The 21,081-nt window shown below is 42.9% G+C and overlaps 1 protein-coding gene across 1 annotated transcript in view; it reads left to right on the forward strand.

The window, feature by feature from the left end:
- Positions 1–19,876, forward strand: part of LOC130285303 (growth/differentiation factor 8-like) — a 35,135-nt gene extending 15,259 nt beyond the window's left edge. Inside the window, exon 3 of the mRNA XM_056536659.1 lies at positions 19,496–19,876. Coding sequence (XP_056392634.1) covers positions 19,496–19,876 — 381 coding nt within the window. The remainder of the gene's footprint in view (positions 1–19,495) is intronic.
- Positions 19,877–21,081: the final 1,205 nt, after the last annotated feature.

Consider the following 21,081-nt stretch of genomic DNA (forward strand, 5'->3'; position numbering starts at 1 on the left):
CTTTGGGCTCTTGTGTAGAACCAGCTTCTACTTCTGTTTTGCTCTTCTCTGCAGCTTCTTCAGTCTCACTCTTCTCTTCACCTGTAGCTTCAGTTGTGCAATTTTCTTTACTCATAGCTTCTGAGGTTGACACTGGTTTAGCTTCTGCTTCAGTGGATTTCTCTGCCTCAGCATTACCTTCAGAATTTTTGGTTTGCTCAGGTTCAAAGGATTTCCCGCCTGACTTCTCCTTAGTCTCCACTTCAGAGGATTTCCCACCAGGTTTCAGCTCAGTCCTAGCTTCAGGGCACTTCTTACAGGGCTTCACCTCAATCTTAGCTTTAGAGGACTTTTTACCAGGCTTCACCTCAATCTTAGATTTAGAGGACTTTTTACCAGGCTTCACCTCAACCTTAGTTTCAGAGGACTTTTTGGCATTCAGAGAAAGTATCCCTGTATCCCGTATCTTCTGTACCAGAAGCCTTTCTTGAGCCAATTCCACCATAGCTTGTTCTCTGCTCTTTTAGGACTTCCCGGTCCTCTTCCTTTTTTTTCATATTTTCGCTGCTTACACTGGAGCTTAGTGGACTTCATCCTCTCACTGTCACGTAACTCTGTCAAGTCCCTGACAGTATCTTCCAAAGACATCAATTGTTTCCATAGCTGCTCATTTTCCCCAAGCAGAGCCTCCTACTCATAGAGTTGAGCTCCCTGCAAAACCAAGGCAGCTACTTGGGACCTTCTGCGCATTTCGTTCTGCGCTTCCAAGCTCTGCCTGTTGTGCGCTAGCAGCACTTTCTCTCGCTCCAGATCCTCTATGGCAACCAGCCTAGCCTTATAGTCATACCATAGAGCATGATATGCACTATGCAGAAGACCCACTTCTTCTGTCAGAAAGGTAACCTGCTATCCACTTTATTCTTCTGGCAGATCACCAGATTCTGGGAGCGGGCCAATTCATCTTAGAGAGCTACCACATCACTTTTGTATTGCTCCGTGACTTTCTCCAGCTGATGCTTCTCTTCCTGCTCATTCTGGAAGTCTGCCAGCACCTTGTCCCTCTCCTCTGTCAAGCGCTGTACCACTTCTTCCTTTTCCATCAAGTTCACAGAATCCATCTGCAGGGTTTCTTCCAGATTCTGGATCTGCTCAAGTTCCTTCTCAAGGCCAGCTCGTCATTCCCGAGACTTTTTCTCACAGCGGTCTCCTCACTCTTGCTGTTAGACCTTGAGACATCCTCTGGTCCTCTGTCAGACACTCGACCCGGCTCTTCTCCATCTCTAGACAAAGTCTCCCCCTTTTCCGAGGTTGCGGCCACTTGTGCCTTGTCATTATCATCAACAACAGGTGCCACCGACACCTGGCACTCTTCCTCTCCCACCACATTGGCAACTCTGGAGACTCTCGCTAAATACTCCCGTCGGACCGGCAATCCCTTGATGATAAGTTCGTTGACCCTAGCAACAACTTCAATGGCTCTTGGCACCAGCGAATCCGGATGATTCCCAAACAGTTCCTCTGAACTGTCTCTCGGCTCCTTGGCAGACTTTTCTTTTGTCTTGTCACAGTCTCTCCATGGCCTGGAAAAAACACCTAGGGCTCCTGAGTCTGCAACAATATCTGGTCCAGCGGTTCGACTTTTCTGGTTACGAACTCTTTCTGGTCCAGACGCCACATTTCCTTCACTTAGGACTCTGTCTGTGACCGTAAGCGCAGCCCCCAACTCCACCCGTACTCTCTTCCAGACTTTTGGTTTTCCCACAACCATCTCCGTAGCTTGTTTTTCAGTCACCTCTTTAACCCCTTAAGGACCAGGCCATTTTACACCTTAGGACCAGAGCGTTTTTTGCACATCTAACCACTGTCACTTTAAACATTGATAACTCTGGAATGCTTTTAGTTATCATTCTGATTCCGAGATCGTTTTTTCGTGACATATTCCCCATTAACATAGTGGTAACATTTTGTGGCAACTTGCATCCTTTCATGGGGAAAAATCCCCAAATTTGATGAAAAAAATGAAAATTTTGCATTTTTCTAACTTTGAAGCTCTCTGCTTGTAAGGAAAATGGATATTCAAAATAAAAAAATTTTTGTTCAGGGCTTCAAAGTTCAGCAGCAATTTTCAAATTTTTCACAAAATTTTCAAACTCACTATTTTTCAGTGACCAGTTCAGTTTTGAAGTGGATTTGAAGGGTCTTCATATAAGAAATACCCCACAAATGACCCCATTATAAAAACTGCACCCCCCAAAGTATTCAAAATGACATTCAGTAAGTGTTTAAACCCTTTAGGTGTTTCACAGGAATAGCAGCAAAGTGAAGGAGAAAATTCAAAATCTTCATTTTTTACACTCACATGTTCTTGTAGACCCAATTTTTTTATATTTTCAAGGAGTAAAAGGAGAAAAAACTTTTACTGGTATTTGTAGCTCAATTTCTCTCGAGTAAGCACATACCTCATATGTCTGTGTAAAGTGTTCGGTGGGTGCAGTAGAGGGCTCAGAAGGGAAGGAGCGACAAGGGGATTTTGGAGAGAACATTTTCCTGAAAAAGTTTTTGGGGGGCATGTCACCTTTATGAAGCCCCTAGGGTGCCAAAACAACAAAAAAAACACATGGCATACCATTTTGGAAACTAGACCCCTCGAGGAACATAACAAGGAAATAAGTGAGCCTTAATACCCCACAGGTGTTTCATGACTTTTGCAAATGTAAAAAAATAATAATAATAATTTTACATAAAATGCTTGGTTTCCCAAAAATTTTACATTTTTACGAAGGGTTAAAGCAAAAAATACCCCCCCAAAATTTGAAGCCCAATTTCTCCCGATTCAGAAAACACCCCATGTGGGGGTGAAAAGTGCTCTGCTGGCGCACTACAGGTCTCAGTAGAGGAGTAGTCACATTTGGCTTTTTGGAAGCAAATTTTGCTCTGGGAGCATGCCGCATTTAGGAAGCCCCTATGGTGCCAGGACAGCAAAAAAAAAACACATGGCATTATATTTTGGAAACTAGACCCCTTGGGGAACGTAACAAGGTGTAAAGTGAACCTTAATACCCCACAGGGGTTTCACGACTTTTGCATATGTAAAAAAAAAACAAAAAATGAACGAAAATGCTTGGTTTCCCAAAAATTTAACATTTTTACAAAGGGTTAAAGCAGAAAATACCCCCCCAAAATTTAAAGCCCAATTTCTCCCGATTCAGAGAACACACCATGTGGGGGTGAAAAGTGCTCTGCTGGCGCACTACAGGTCTCAGAAGAAGAGTAGTCACATTTGGCTTTTTGGAAGCAAATTTTGCTCTGGGGGCATGCCGCATTTAGGAAGCCCCTATGGTGCCAGGACAGCAATAAAAAAACACATGGCATTATATTTTGGAAACTAGACCCCTTGGGGAACGTAACAAGGGGTAAAGTGAACCTTCATACCCCACAGGGGTTTCACGACTTTTGCATATGTAAAAAAAAAAAATTACGAAAATGCTTGGTTTCCCAAAAATGTTACAATTTTACAAAGGGTTGAAGCAGAAAATACCCCCCAAAATTTGAAGCCCAATTTCTCCTGATTCAGAAAACACCCCATGTGGGGGTGAAAAGTGCTCTACTGGCGCACTACAGGTCTCAGAAGAGGAGTAGTCACATTTGGCTTTTTGGAAGCAAATTTTGCTCTGGGGGCATGCTGCATTTAGGAAGCCCCTATGGTGCCAGGACAGCAAAAAAAAAAACCACATGGCATTATATTTTGGAAACTAGACCCCTTGGGGAACGTAACAAGGGGTAAAGTGAACCTTAATACCCCACAGGGATTTCACGACTTTTTCATATGTAAAAAAATATATATATTTTTTCATTAAAATGTGGGTTTCCCCACAAATTTCACATTTTTGCAAGGGTTAATAGTAGAAAAGACCCCCCAACATTTGTAACCCCATCTCTTCTGAGTATGGAGGTACCCCATAAGTGGACGTCAAGTGCACTGCAGGGGCGCCACAATGCTCAGAAGAGAAGGAGTCACATTTGCAAACTTTGCTGAAATGGGGGGGGATATCGCATTTAGGAACCCCCAATGGTGCAAGGACAGCAAAAAAAAACACATGGCATACTATTTTGGAAACTAGACCCCTCGAGGAATGTAACAAGGGGTTAAGTAAGCCTTAATACCCCAGATGTAAATACATCTCTTTGGAGTAAGGACATACCTTATTTTTTGATGATTTTGGCTTGGCGGGTGCACAGCAGGTCTTGCTTGAGTGGGAGCGCAGTCAGGGACCTTGAGCCTGATATGGAGCCAGGATGTGGGACCCCCCCTCAAGGAGCGCTAATGGGGCGAGCACTGAGCCCTAAAATAGGGGAACACTATGGGGGACAACGGGCCGTAACTGGGTTAGACAGGTGGGGTACAGAGGCCCGTAATATGGGGTACAGTGGGCCAGAAAATTATAAAACATAATAAAACAGGATATGTTCCCAGAATGATGACCCAGAGCATAGCCAAAACTAAAAAAATATGCCCGCCCCAAACCCTATGCTCTGAATCATCATTCTGGGAATGTGATGTGTGTGGCCGTCCCTAACCTGTTGCCTCAAATGCGCACCCTGCTCAGGTGGAGAGAGAGTGCTGCGCATTTGAGGCAACATAAAAAAGTCCCTGATGAGAGTGACTCAGTGACCCATGACCCATTTTTGAAAAAACACCCCCAGAGGTCTTATCAGGTTTTTTTTTTTCAGTTTTTTTTTGGGCAATTTAGTGATCTATGGGGGTTATATTTTGGAATGTACTCTGGACTTGGTACATTGGTCAAATTATGGAAAATTCAAATAAAAAGGGAAAATGTAGGGCTCCATGGAAGTGTGATACTCCCTGAAGCAGCCAATGCAGAGGCTCGGATTATCTGGGCAAGTGTCACATTGGTACCTGGTGTCCCTCCGAATCCCCCTCCTGTAACACACTCTGCATCTTTTCTGGGACCGTCCCTTCTTTCCACTGTGGGGGACCTCACCTGGAAAGTGCTGGCCTGGGACGATCCTGGCGCCTATAACTCCAGACCCTTAGGAAGTCAGGCCTGATCTTTCCCGGTCAGCAAAGATCAGGAACCTTAGGACTTCTTCTTGGTACTGGAGGAATGTCCCTGTGTTGCCAGCGTACTGGGATAGTACAAAAGCATTGAACATGGCAACCTGTACCAAGTAGACCGCAACTTTTTTGTACCATGCCCCTGTTTTCCGCATGGCGTTATATGGCTTGAGGACTTGATCTGAGAGATCAACTCCCCCCATATACCGATTGTAGTCCAGAATACAATCAGGCTTGAGGACCGGTCCCACGGTGCCTCGCACAGGGAAAGGGGTGCTGCCATTCCCATGAATAGTGGTGAGTATAAGGACATCCCTCTTATCCTTATACTTCACCAACAACAGGTTATCATGGGTCAGGGCACGGGACTCACCCTTGGGGATAGGCGTCTGGACCAAATTTAGAGGGAGGCCTCTCTGGTTCTTCCGCACGGTCCCACAAGCGGACGTGGATCTGGCGGAAAGGGATTTGAACAGAGGGATGCTGGTATAAAAGTTATCCACGTACACGTGGAAACCCTTATCCAGCAATGGGTGCATAAGGTCCCAAACGATTTTCCCGCTAACACCCAGAGTGGGGGAACAATCTGGGGGTTCAATACGGGAATCTCGTCCCTCATATACTCTAAACTTGCAAGGGTACCCGGAGGTACTCTCGCAAAGTTTGCAGAGTTTCACGCCATACCGCGCCCGCTTTGAGGGAATATACTGGCGGAAGATGAGTCTCCCCTTAAAACTGATGAGAGACTCATCTACCGAGAGGTCCCTGAGGGGTACGTAGGCCTCCAAAAATGTGGCCTCAAAGTGATCGATGACCGGCCTCACTTTGTAAAGTCGGTCATGGACGGGATCACCTCGGGGCGGACATGCCTCATTATCTGCATAATGCAGGCATTTCCGAATGGCCTCGAACCGCCTCTGTGTCATCGCCATACGGTAAAGCGGGGTCTGGTAGAGGACTTCCTAGCTCCAGTACTGACGAGCACTTGGTTTTTTGACCAGGCCCATATGCAGCGAGAGGCCCCAAAATGTCCTCATTTCCGCTGCATCAATGGCGTGCCATTCATTGGGCCTGGCCAAAAGCGAATCGGGGTGGTGGCCAATGAACTGCTGGGCGTACAAGTTCATTTGCTCCACCATTAGATTGACCAGGCTGTCACTGAAAAAAAAATTTAAAAAGTCCAGATCAGTGAAGCCAGCCATGTCAATCTGGATTCCTGAGTCGCCAACAAACTCAGGAACCCGTGGCTGATAACCCTCTGGGGGGCTTCAGACAGGTTCATCGGAAGGGGGCTCCGGTGCACTTGTCTGGGGGGCCGGACTCCTATTACGAGCGGCATTGCCACTCGTACTAGTGTCGGCCACTGGGTCACTCTCATGGGGGGTGCGTGGCCTCGCCTGGCGGCGCCTCCGCCGCCGTACAGGGGACTCATCATCACTACTAGATGATGAGGAGGACGATGAAGAACATAAAAATGCAGGATCTTCATCGTCCTCACTGACAGATTCGGAGTCGGAGGCTAAAAAAGCCAAAGCCTCCGCTGCCGAAAATGTCCGGCGGGCCATCGCCTTTTTTCTACGGTGACGGGGGGGGGCAGTGGCGGGGGTGGGGGTGGGGCCGGTAAGTAAGTATGTGGTGCTTGGTGTAAAAAGTGTACAACAGTTAAAGTAAAGAAAAAAAAAAAGCTGTGGCCAAAAAAAAAAAAGTAGTGGCAAACGCAGCTCCCTGAACCCCTAATAGGACCCGAGGTAAGGGATCAGACCCTAATAGGACCCTGTGGGACCTATTAGGGGGTCAGGGGGGATTTTTTTTATAAAAAAAAAATAAATAAATAAAAAAAGCTGCGGCCAAAAAAATAAGGGATGGCACACGCAGCTCCCTGAACCACTAATAGGTCCCGGGGTCAGGGATCAGACCCTAATAGGACCCTGGGGACCTATTAGGGGGTCAGAGGGGGGTTACTTTTTTTTTTTTACTTTTTTTTTACTTTTATATAACTTTTTGAAACCTATTAGACTCCTACCTGTCCCTGCACTCAGCTTTCCCTATTCTAAATGCTCCTGAGGGGGCTCCGGCTCCGAGGGGGGATCCACGTGTTCTTCTCACTGCTGCACCCGCTGACTGAATGAAAACAGCGGGTCCAGCAGCGGGAAGGAGCCGTTAACCCCTCCTCTGCCGCTCTGCTATTGGCCGGACGTTCGCCGGCCAATAGCAGCGTTGCTGGGGCGGTGACAGAATTGTCACCACTCCCCATCAACGGTAGGTGATTGGCGGTGAATTGTACTCCGCCGATCACCATTTATTACCGGGTCATCGGGTCACAAGTGACCCGAATCGCCGGGTCGCCGACATGCATTTGCACGGCATGCCTCGGAATTTGCGCGGCATGCCTGCTGAAGGATTTCTGAAGGACTGTTCTTCAGCTCCCCTAGTGGTCTGGCACACTCCCACCTGAGATATACCTAGGGTCTGCTGACACTCCCCGTCCTCAGCCTCTGCTGACTTACTTTCCCCTGCTGTTGTGTTGTGAGGTGTGCCTGTTCTAGTCACCTGACTATCTTCCAACAACTGTCTGAACAAAGGAAAATGCTTCCCCAGTACTACTTCATACTCCATGGAAGGATCTATTGCAACCTTATGAACTACAGTACCATAGGGAGAAGTAATAAATACATCAACCGTTTTATAACCCCAAATACCTGCCTGCATAGACACCATAACGGGGTCCGGCTTTCTGCAGCTGGTCTTTACCAGACTTATTACACATCTGGGGTCTAACAAAACCATCACCTTTTTACCTTCTATTTCCAGCTCACACAGGTTTTCTTTTGTCCTGCTAGAGGTGGGAATAGAACTTTTTACATCTGAACACATTAGCAAAAGTTTTCAACAAAAACATTATTATGCCGCATGGGTTCACATTTCATGACACCATTCACACAGTCCTGCAAAGCACCTCAGTCTTTACCACTGCTGATGTCATCCGTTTTCCAGAAAAAAAATCCTTGATCTGTTGCCCCTAGCAACGCTCCTCCACACACACCATCCTGTGCTTGAACTACTCTGCTGGGCTCATCCGACTTGCAATCTTGCAAGGGGTTGCCCCTAGCAATGGCTCCTCTCCAACTCGCCCGTTGGTTGCCCTTGGCAACGGGTTGCCCTTGGCAACGTGATGACCTTATCAACGTGTGCCCGCATCCTCCACCAAATGTGACGAACCGTCTCGGGGATTAGCTATCGGATCATCCTGGTCACTTGCCATGGTACACATTCCTCACAATAACTCGCCAGACAACAGTTCAGCATACAATTCCTTTGGAGAGTAACAGAAAACAAAGGGAGCACTCACAGTTAAAGGGGTTCTCCAGTTCTTACACATCTCATCCCCTATCCAAAGGATAGGGGATAAGATGCCTGATCGCGGGAGTCCCGCCGCTGGGGACCCCCGTGATCTTGCACGTGGCCCCCTAGTTTGTAATCAGTCCCCGGAGCGTGTTCTCTCCGGGTCTGATTACGGGCGACCACCGGGCCGGCGGCGATAGCTGTCACGCCCCCTCCCGTAGGCTTGCATTGAGGGGAGGAGTGTGATGTCACACGGGGGCGGAGGCGTGGCATCACACGCTGCCGGCCCGGTGGTCGCCCGTAATCAGACCAGGAGCGAACACGCTCCGGGGACTGAATAAAAATGCGGTGCCGCGTGCAAGATCACGGGGTCCCCAGCGGCGGGACTCCTGCGATCAGACATCTTATCCTTTGGATAGGGGATAAGATGTGTGAGCACCGGAGTACCCCTTTAAGGAGAATTGCAGGTGGTAACTTTATTTGGTAGACGGTGCAATGGACAGACTTCAGACAGCGGGACGCCACAGACTATTGGTAGGAATGGTTAACAGCTGCTTTCACACTTCGTGTGCTTCCACGCTTCGTCAGACCAGCCACTTCTGGCACCCGGGTCCAGTTAAGTACACCTCTCTGACCCACGTCACTGAAGGGGGTGTTACAAAACAATCTTGATAGACAAGAATAAAACTTATAACGAAAATAATAGAAAAATTGTGAAAACTTATATAACACACAATTTCTTCACGGCTATGTAAGACAGAAACTAAATGTAGACATTCATTTCTAATCTGTCATTAAGTCCCGGGTTGCCTAGAGCCTTAGTCTTGAAAATCCAGGCTCCTTCTTTTTTCAATAAACTGTTACGTGTATCCATGCCATTCGCTGCATAAACTCTTTCTATTCCAAGAAAGGTGCAGCGAATGGCATAGATCACGTTTTTCGTATGACAGTATACAAAGTCCTTTTGCGGTATCTCTATACCTCCCAAGGAGCCATATTTATCCGTGCAGCAATAAGAACACCAATTACACCTGCCACATTTAGGAGTCCCTTTTAAGGTGTGTTTCGATAACCAAGTCTTGTCTGGTATATTTTTCTGCTCACGCTATACCAAGACATTTTTTTAGATTTTAGATTTTTTTAAAGTTATCAAGGGACAATTGATGGACCCTTGTTTTAAATCTGGGTCATTTTGTATGAGAAACCAGTTATTATTTATAGCCTTTCTGATTTTTCTGCTACTGGGCTATAGACAAATGAAAAAGAAAAACGTTCCCTTTTTTTTCTGAGTTAGACTGACTTACATGATTTTTCCTAAACTTTTTTTTTAAAGTAATTAATTTCTATCGGAGTTGTGTGCTTTATGGAGAGCTTCATTCAATATTTTTTCCGGGTAACCCCTTTGTTTCAGTCTATCTTGCAATTCCCGAGCCTCCACCATGTAATCTTCCTCATGGCTGTTTATTTGCCTCAATCTGAGGAATTGCCCATAAGGGACCGCTTTTTTCACGTGTAGTGGATGGTAGCTTTCGTAGTGCAGTAGGGAATGGCATGCTGTGGGTTTTCGATACCCCTGCGTTATAAACTCTCCTTGCGACAGAATTACCTTGATGTCTAAAAATTCAAGTTCAGACCCTGCAATTTTCCAGGTGAATTTTAAATTTAGATCATTTTCATCGTTCAGGGCAGACACGAAGTCCACAAAAGTGGACTCTGTGCCTGTCCAAGCGATTTAAATGTCATCCACGAATCTGTGATAGCACGCTATAGAGCCGATACATTTGTTTCTTTCTGAAAAGATAAACTTTTTTTCCAAAATGGCAACATACAAATTCGTCAGGCTACCGGGGTCCCCGTGGCCACGCCTCCCACTTGGGTGTACCATTCATTGTTAAACTTAAAGGCATTTGAAGACAATACTAGTTTCAAGGAATCACAGACAAAATTGACAAAGTAAGGGCTTTTATCAGAGCTCTCCAGGAATTCTCTTATGGCCTCCATACCTTTCTCCTGCGGAATACTGGTGTAGAGGCTCTCAATGTCAATTGACACTAAAATACACTTTTCTGTATGGTGAGATTCCGAAGTGCTCTGAGAAAATCATTCATATCTTTGACAAGGGCTGGAATCTCTGGTAAGAGGGGATGGAGTAACCAGTCAATATATTGGGAGAGAGGTTCCGTTGGAGTCCCCACCCCTGAGACAATAGGTCTCCCGGGTAGGGACTCCAACATTTTGTGAACCTTAGTAAGAAAATACAAGACTGTCTTTCTAGGGTTATTCAAGAGTAGTTTCTCAGCAAGTCGTTTTGAGATGGTGCCCTTTTCCATATAGGACCTTAGATGTGTTCGTATCTTATTGTTAATTCCGACAAGGGGGTTACTGCTCAATTTAGGATAGTGTAGGGGATTATTAAGCTGTCTAGTGGCTTCTTTTATATAATCTTCCCTATTCATAAGAACTATATTTCCCCCCTTGTCGGATTTTTTTACAATAATATCTTCCCTCTTTCGCAATCTCTCGAGGGCGGATCTTTCCTTCCTAGAGAGATTGTCCGTATCTTTCGGGCTTTTACCTCCTCAAGCACATTTTTCTGAAAAAGGTCTACGTTACTTCCCGCTAATACCGGCGGGCAGAACGTAGATCCATTTCCTCCTGTAAACTCAGGAACTTCTGTAATCTCCCTAACTGTACCATCCTCTCTCCTCTCCAGATCAGCTGTAAGAAGATCCATCAGAGAGAAGAGACAATCCAGTTTCGTCTGTGGGGCTTCATTAAGTACACTGAACCCTAGGGGTCCTATGCTAACTGGAATCTCTCCCTTGATTCTGATGTTTTCTCTAGTTTCCTTGTTAGAAAATAATTTTTTGAAGCTGATCTTTCGAATCGCCTGAAAGAGATCAATCTCAAAGCCAGTTTGGTCGAATTCCTCGACCAGACAAAAAGTGTCATTGTCCAGTACATAGTTAGACAAATTGATAATCTTTAAATCAGTGTCTGAATTTCCCATAGTAGTATGAATAGAATCTAAGCCTTCCAGGTGACTGATTTTCATTTTTGGCCCCAAGTTTTTTCTCCTGAACCTGTACCCTCCCTGCTTTGTATGGCCCCTAAAGGGGCGGCAGTGGCTCCTTCGAAATATTTTCCAGTGTTCTTTAAATTATCCTTTAGATTATCTTTCGGGGACGTTTGGTGTTCTTGTCTTCGGACCCACACGACTCAGAGTCTGTGGTCCAGAAGTCCGTTTTACGTCCTTTCTTTTTGTTCTTATTCCTCCACTGCGGGCGGCACTTTCCTTGTCCTTTTGAGAAAGAAAACACTTTATCTGAGTCGAAATCCGACTTATCCCTCAGAAATGTGTCCCTTTTAGTATCTTTGAGGGTAGCTTGGAGTGCAGTCAGTTTACGTTTCAATCTTTGGGTGAAACTCGAAAATTGGGTGTCCGCAACTCTCACCTTCAATTCTAATTTAACTTTAATCAACTCAGATGTAACTAGGGCATACTCTGTTTCATTTTTCTTTAATACTGCCTGCATCATATTCATACAATAATCCAGGTGTATTTGGTGCTATTCCTGCATAAATGGTTCGTCTTCTAGAAACTGTGACCGCTCCTTATAATTCCGGAGTCCTCTGGGCACCCGGTTACATTCTGCATAGGACTTGAGAGACTATATTATCCAGAACAATCTTGTTTCTTTTTCGGACTAATTGGGGATCTGATTCTCAAGGCTTTTAATGCTCATGACTTGCAAGATGTCTTTTTTGTCACAAGCCGTGAAAGAATCATCCGCGTCCTGGCGTCCCGCTGAAAAGCACCTTCTCCTTTTAATGCACCTTCCGCTGTATCAGCCATACTGCTGAGCGAGGGTGAGCTAAGGAAATACACCCTTTCCTTGCCACCTTACCACATAGTGTATACTAGCACTACCATCTTTCTATGGATTCTCTAGTTAGTCAACCTAATGTTTTAGTTTAGCAGCTTTAATGATAACAGCTATTGTTTATTTATATATATATATATATATATATATACATATATATATATATATATATATATATATATATACACATGCACGCGGCGGGAGTTTGTGCTTTAGGGTGCACACCCTAATGCAACAGGCTGTGCATGCCTATGTATTGTCTTGTATCAAAAGAGGCATGGACTCGAGGTACAGGGATATAATACTACCCCTTTATAAATCACTGATACGGCTTCACCTGGAATATGTGGAAACTGTAAAGCTATGTTGACACGTCAAAATTTCCTTGTGGAATTCCGCATTAGAATTCCACACAGAGATTCCGCAGCAGCAGAGACCTATTGTATTCAATGGGATTCTGCTGCTCTGTGAAAACATTGTCCATTCTTTCCGCGGACTCCCACGCAGTCCTAGTTCCGGCATGTTATGCTGGTGCCCGCAGTCTGTGGAATGTCCGCACAGAACCACTCTGTGCAAATATTCCGAACATAGCCTGTTAGTTTATGATTAGTTAATGATTTTTGTTCACCCGTATACAGGGGAACAGCTTAAAAACAAACACCACTTGACTTACAGAAGTGATTTTGCTGTTTATGTGTTACTGTGCCCCTGCAATTACCTTAATGTTGGTGAAACTATTACTATTATTTATTTATTTATGTATAGATATCATCATTATATTTTTCATTTATATATATATATATATATATATATATATATATATATATATATATATCGTTTCCTTTTTGATTTCTATACATGTGTGTATAGATATATACAGTATATATATATATATATATATATATATATATATATATACATATATATATATATATATTTTTTTTTTTTAGGGATTCATTTGGTTAGTTTTTGTTCTGTTATGTTTGTGATTTTATATAGGACTATTGTTGTATACTAGCTGCTGTTTTCCTATATCAATCTTTAACCCAGTTGACTTGTTTAGGTTCACTTGGGGAGGGATGATTTTGTAATTATTTATCAGTGTGTTTCAATCAATTTGTATAAGCCTGACAAAGAGGTGAGACTGACCTGGAAACATGTTTTTTTTATACAATAAAAGAGTTTTGGATTATATACAGAACGAATACCTTTTGTGCTACAAATTCCCTGAGGAGGTAAAAGTTGGATTTGATTGTTATTTCATCTACGAAGATGAAGGGAAAGCTGCGTTCGATCGATTTACTACATGCCTTGATCAGAGTTGTGCCTGGCCTTACACAACTCCATTTGGTAAGCGCTCACTAATTTGTTGAGTCTTATTTACACAGAAGGGCCTACACCATGGAGCACTTTCTGTGTTTTAAATGGCTATCTAGCATTCTTATAGTAATGCTTGTTCAAGGGCCAGTATACGTGTGGAATCTGTTCAACACTTTTCTTTTAAGCCACCAAAGTTTTAATATGAAAAACCACAAGTAATGTTAAAGTCTTGTAATAAAGAAAAGGATTTCATTAAGTTTTTTATTTTTTGTTTATATTTCCTTATTTAAAAAAATGGGAAAAGGGGGGTGACATTTTTAATATCGGAAGGATTTATTTATACTTTAAAAAAAAATGTTTGTCCTTTTTTTTAGTCCCCCTAGGGGATGTGCATGAGCAATTATTCAATTGCTCATACAGATCAATGGAGTAAACATGCACTGCACTGATCTATTACATCTACGTTCTATTAATAACAGAGTCCTGGAAGACAATTATGTGGTGACCCCAGGGTGCAAGGGGTTCTTGTCAATTTGTGATGCCAGGGCACCGTTAGCCTATACACGATCCGAGGTGGAGACAGTTTCTCCTGGGCCAGGCACGGAGAGGTGGGGGGGTAAGAAACACACCGATGCCGGGTTACTGATAACTGTTTTTTTTTACTGAGGCAGTTGTAGATGGTACAACACACAGTATAGAGCAGAGTAGAAGGCATGCAGTGTAACCCTTGGGAGCCTTGTTGCCTTGCTGGACTTATGGTGCTTTTTATCTAATTGAATTCTATATACTTCAGATTTGAGACTTGAAGATATTCCACATTGACTAGGGTTCTGACAAGGTCCAATTACTAACACCCCCAGGGTTTGACCCGCTGTACGGGGAACACTTGCAGAATGGCGGGGCTGACTTGAGAAAATATTTTCTTTAGGCTTCCCTCTGGATTCACCATACACGGCTTCCACCTCCTTTTTCACACTGCAGCTCACATGGAGTTCTGCTCAGAAGCAGTGACTAAGCCCAAAACTGGTTAACTCCCCCCCCCCCCTATACTATATACAAGACAATTTGTGGTTTCCCATTGGACAGACAGGGTCACCTGATTACCACTGCATCTCCCTCTTAAAGGTATAGCACATAAATAACATAATGAATACAATAAATATAATAAAGTGCATGAACAATAATAACAATGCAACAGTGGGCCCAACACAAGAGCACCAGGCATGCCCGAGGAGATCCGAAGCCTACAGGACAGCCTTTGGTGCTGGGATATCACAAGTAAGTCTTGAAAAAGCCTCAGGCACCCACAACAATAGATCCACTCCTTGAGATTGCATCGCAGGGAGCAGATACAAACCACAGCACCACCAATGTCACATAGGACAGTCATTTAAATGCCCTGTCAGCTTTGACAGCAACATCTAAATGGTTAATATCTGTCAGTGGTGATCGTTCTGCGCCGGCTACTAGCAGCAGACCTCTTCAGCAGCACTAATATAGCTTGTTTGTAGCGGGTTTGAGTTCCCCCTGCTCTCTCCATACACCCTTAATGGCCCCATGATGTTTATATAAATGTGCTGGAGTTGCTTAATAATGTCTCCTAGCATCTTTAATGGTGTTAAGACAAGAGTCCATCAAGTTCAACTTACTGTATTGATCCAGAGTCAAATTGCAATTATCCCGCACCAAGGGAAATCCTTGCCGACTCCAAATATGGCATATCAGAATAAAACCCTGGTCCTATCTCCAGAAATCTAGTACCCATAGCTTCATATTATTGTATTTTTCAACGAAAGCACCCAGTCCACATAATTTTCTCAGATCAGTCACAGGTTCTCACTCTTTCAATTAAACAGAAGAAGGCCATGATTAGCTTTCCAGCAAATAATTCACATACTTATATATGAACCTTAGGTTCAGAGTTATGTCCCACCCCTTCTATCTTTACTGAATTGCGCGCTGGAGGCGGGCCCCATTGGCTGTATTTGCATTTTCATCAGCGCTGGTCTACACGACCTAGTGCTGGTCAAGTGAGCGCTCAGTCGGCACATGTGCTCATGTGAACAGCACTAGGACGTGGAGACCAGCGCTGATGAATATGCAAATACAGCCGACAAGGCTCGCTTCCAGTGTGCAATTCAGTGAAGATAGAAGAAGATCTATTCGATGGAACACAACTCCGCACCTAAGGTACGTATGTTAGCAAGTGACCCCTCAACGGACTTCTGTTCATCACACTATCACCCAGTGTATTAAGTTTTAGCGTGGGTGAACAGGATGACTGTTTTCCTTTAAAGGAGTAGTCCAGTTGATTTTTTTATTTTTCCTTTGTGCCTGGGTTGCAAAAACTGAAAAAAAGTTAAAAAGTTCAATTCAGATTCTGTCGTTTCCCTAGTGCACTGATATCTGTTTCCAGTCCTCCGGTCCCCGACTTCTTTCAATCCTGAGACCCGGTATATTAAACTGAGCTCAGCTTATCGCCAGCTGCAGTGATGTCCTCCTCAGCCAGTGATATGTTGAACGCAGTGTCATGTTACGAGCCTGGCCCTGCCTTCTCCCTGCTGTCTGGGCCTGTTACATGACACTACCCTCAGCGTATCACTGGCTGAGGCGGGATATCGCTGCGGCCGGCGATAAGCTAAGTGCAGTGTGACGCACCGGGTCCCAGGGTGGAAGAAGACCTGGACTGGAGTACTGGACAATGATATTGCCACACCGAGTAACGCTGTAAGGTGTGTTAAAGTCTATTTTTTACTTTTTGCAGCCCAGGTACAGAGGTAAACAAATAAATTCCACTTGACTACTTTAATTGGCTAGAATTTCTCCTTATGTTTCTTATACTTTCCACAAATCTTTATAATAGTACTTTACTGACTTCTGCTATTCTATCTAATCCCAAAAATATTATAGCATGGGAGGAAGAGTTAAACAGCCTCTTTTCAAGATGCAAACTTCATTATCATTCATAGTATTGATCTAGAGAATTGAAAAAATCTGAAACCCATGAGGCTGATGCCAATTGCCCCATGACAATGAAAAATGTATTCATGACTCCAAGATAAAATCAGAATAAATACCTGGGTCTACGTTCTATCCACATAAGTCTAGTATCCATAACCTGTAATATAAAATTTTGCCAGAAAAAAATCCAGGCCCCCCCTTGAACTTGTTCATTGAGTCAGACATCACAACATCATGGGGCAGAGAGTTCCATGATCACACTGCTCTTACAGTAAAGATTATCTGTCTGTGATGATGGCAAACCTTCTTTCCTTCAACCCATTCTCTTTTTCCATAATTGACAGTAGTAGCATTCAGAGCTTTATTTTCCTCTGTATGTCAGAAAATCAACTGATACCAGAAAGTTAAAAATATTTGTTTAAATTACTTATATTTAAAAACCTTAACCCTTCCAGTACTTATCAGCTGCTATATGCTCCGCAGGAAGTTTTTTTCTTTTCAAATTTCTTTCTGTCTGACCACAGTGCTCTCTACTGACACCTCTGTCCATTTTAGGAACTGTCCTAAATAGGAGCAAATGCCCATAGCAAACCTATCTTGCTCTGAACAGTTCCTAAAATGGACAGAGGTGTCAGCAGAGAGCACTGTGGTCAGACAGAAAGGAAATTCAAAAAGAAAATAACTTCCTGTGGAGCATACAGCAGCTGATAAGTACTGGAAGGGTTAAGATTTTTAAATAGAAGTAATTTACAAATCTGTTTAACTTTCTGGCACCAGTTGTTTAAAAATTTTTTTTTTCAGTAGAGTACCTCTTTAAGGCTATATATATATATATATATATATATATATATATATATATCTGCATGTTCATGTTTCACCTATATCCTTGTGCTGGCAGTGTGCTGCTGCATTCTTCTGTTGCTGTATATTTAGCCTAGTAGCGTGCACCGGCAGGCCAGGTCCATATAATAGTTTGGTATCAACTAAAGTGCTGGCTGACTTATTCTTTGTCTGTATTACACATACGGGGGAGTGGCTACCTCCATGTTGGCCTTGTACCCCACCCACCTCTATCAGGTGTGTATATAAGGTGTCTTGGATGTTCCAGATCCTGCCATGCTTACTGAACTGTTCACACAGAGGCATATTCACAGTGTAGGGTCAGTCCCAATGAGGCCATCTTATCGCGGTGGCACGGTCCAAGCTATTTGAGACAAATTTGCGAGCTAAGTGCCTCACTATCTCATAGTTTCACATTCGCAACTATCGCACCATAGCTGTATAGCTCTCCATGTTTTATCTGCATGTTCATGTTTCACCTATATCCTTGTGCTGGCAGTGTGCTGCTGCATTCTTCTGTTGCTATATATATATATATATATATATATATATATATATATATGAGTAAGCTCCCACTTTTGCAGGTCCAAACTACTGTTCTCATTGATTGCCACTCCATTTAAAACAAAGCTTCAGGGCCCTGTTCTAAAATTTGACATTTAAAGGGGTACACAGAAACTAAGTGAGTATAGTATTATTTATTATTATTTATTATATTTATTACAATACTTTAAGGGGTACTCTGGCGCTTAGACATCTTATCCCCTATCCAAAGGATAGGGGATGAGATGCCTGATCGCGGGGGTCCCGCTGCTGGAGACCCCCATGATTTTGCACGCCGCACCCAGTGGAAATCAGTCCCCAGAGCGTGTTCGCTTCGGGCCTGGTTACTGTCGATCACGGGACCGGAGCATTGTGACATCATGGCTCCGCCCCCGTGTGACGTCACACTCCACCCCCTCAATGCAAGCCTATGGGAGGGGGCGTGGCAGCTCCAGGGATTGATTTTAACGGGGTGCGGTGTGCACGATCACCGGGGGGGGGGGGGGTTTGGGGGCTCCAGCAGAGGGACCCCCGCGATCAGGCATCTTATCCCCTATCCTTTGGATAAGGGATAAGATGTTTAAGTGCCGTAGTACCCCTTTAAGTGTTGTAACTCTTTAACCTAATGAGCCATAATCATTAAAAACAAAATAGATAAAAGATTGAAGTGTTGTCCAAGATAAAAAAAAAAAATACAGCTTGCTAGAGTTCTACAATAATAAATAATACTATTCTCACTTATTTTCTGTGTTATTGAGTCCAGTGATGGTTTCCCACCACCTTTGTTTTCTTGCCTTGATGACATACTCTCCTTGCGGGAGGAGGAGGGGGAGCTCTCTGCTCTTAGAAAGTGTGATGGGATGTCACAGCTACAACCCAGACATCTCAGCTTGTATGGAGAGATTTGTGCAGTATGGCTAATAACATTATGGCTCAGATTTATCAAAATGTGTAAGAGAAAAAATTGAGTTATTTGCCAGTGCTCATTAGCTGAGCTGTGATTGGTTGCTGTGGGGAAATCACTCCACATTTTCTCTCACACAGTTTGATAACTCTGCCCCATTATATTAGTAAGATGCTTTATTATATTTTTTACACCATAGACATGTTGTTTCTTTTGCTGGACAACCACTTTAAGGCCATACAATGTACTAAAATGTAAATAATTGGTTTTGATAAAAAAAAAAAAAAAAAAATCACCAATAATAATAATAACATAATGTAAATAATTCCTTAAGGAAGGCAAATATGATTGTGTAAACTACAAAAATGTGCTTCAATAACATTGAAGCCAATTTAATTAAACATAATGGCCCAGGTTTATCAAACTGTGTGAGAGAAAAAATAGAATGCTTTCTTTCAACAGCAACCAATCACCGCTCAGCTACCGAGCCCTGGTAAAGTGAAAGCTGAGCTGTGATTGGTTGCTGTGGGAAAATCACTCTATTTTTTCTCTCACACAGTTTGATAAATCTGGGCCATTGTGCTTTTTTATGTGATTTAACAATATTGTGATGTCAGACCTGTTTTATGTTTCTTTTTTCAATAGATGCCATTTATCGAAGTGAAGGTGACAGACACACCAAAAAGGTTTAGAAGAGAGTCTGGCATTGACTGTGATGAGCATTCAACTGAAACTATGTGCTGCCGTTACCCACTAATAGTAGATTTTGATGCTTTTGGTTGGGACTGGGTTATTGCACCCAAGAAATATAAAGCAAACTATTGTTCTGGAGAATGTGGAATAGAATTTTTGCAAAACTATCCCCACAGTCATGTTGTTAACCAGGCAAACCAGAACGGTCCTACTGGACAATGCTGCTCCCCAACTAAATTGTCTTCTATTAACATGCTTTATTTTAATGAAGATGAAGAAATTATTCAAGGTAAAGTTCCAGGAATGGTGGTTGACCGTTGTGGGTGTGTATAACCATTTCTTTAAGGCATTTCATGGTAGCAACATGACATGGGCATCTAGAGCGAAGATTTTAATGTGCATGAAATGCATAATGGGCCTCAATTGTTCCAACAAAATATGTCAATGATCCCACATTGATATTCAAGCATTTCTTAGATTGTATCCTAAAATGTGAAACAATATTCCTGACAAAAATAATCTTTTTATCTGAACCGACTATAGGCAACAATTAACTGGTTTCATTTTATAAGCAAAACAAAAGCTTGCTAGAATAAAAAATATATCAGCAGAAATGTGGAAAAGTATAAAAGAAAAACTTGAATTTGTAACATATAGTTGAGAACGAGTTGGGTATACAAATGTTTACAAAGTGGGATATTTCTGTCAGACACAGAAACAATCAATGACAAATAGAACAAAAGTGCAATAAATTTTACGTAAATATTGTGAGCAGATACAACACAATCAATACAGTATACACAAAGCAAAGATCTTCAGTCCAATTTGGTTGTGTACAGTCATGTAGCCAACAGCAGTAATTGTAGGTTCTATGGGGGAGATTTATCAAAACTTGTGCAGAGGAAAAGTTGTCCAGTTGCCCATAGCAACCAATAAGATCACTTCTTTGATTTTGCACAGGTCTTCTTAAAAATGAAAGAAGCGATCTGATTGGTTTCTTTGTTGCATTTCATGATTTTAGGTATATAATAAGTATACTGCTCAATATCATAAGGAAACATTGTGTTTCCTTCTGATATTAAGTAGTTTATTTATGTTTACCTAGAATCATGAAATGCAGCAAACCAACCTCTTTTACCTTGTTATGCAGGTACATGTATTCATTATTTTGCCTTAAAGGGGTCATCCCATCAGTAGTCTACGGGAGCCATATCATGTCTTCATGCCCCCTAAATGGGGCACCATCATTAGTTCATCATTTTCTAAATTGTATTATGCTAACCTGCAGTATATCAATATTTTTGTTCTTATTCTTCTATGGTTGGTAAACTAAAGTAAAATTGTAATGGTTAGGGCTCATACACACTGAGAAAATGCATCAAGGCAATACCTCGTGGAATTTCCTCAGTGTACATGGGCTCTTATAAAATAGCTAAACAGAAATGTTAGGCAGTGTGGTCATTCCTTGTAACTTTCATGTTATTAAACTACAAAGATTTTTATTAAGCAAATTCATGAATACAGAATTCTAGCAGTGG

The sequence above is a fragment of the Hyla sarda genome, chromosome 8 (genome assembly GCF_029499605.1).
Source record: "Hyla sarda isolate aHylSar1 chromosome 8, aHylSar1.hap1, whole genome shotgun sequence".
Lineage (NCBI taxonomy): Eukaryota > Metazoa > Chordata > Amphibia > Anura > Hylidae > Hyla > Hyla sarda.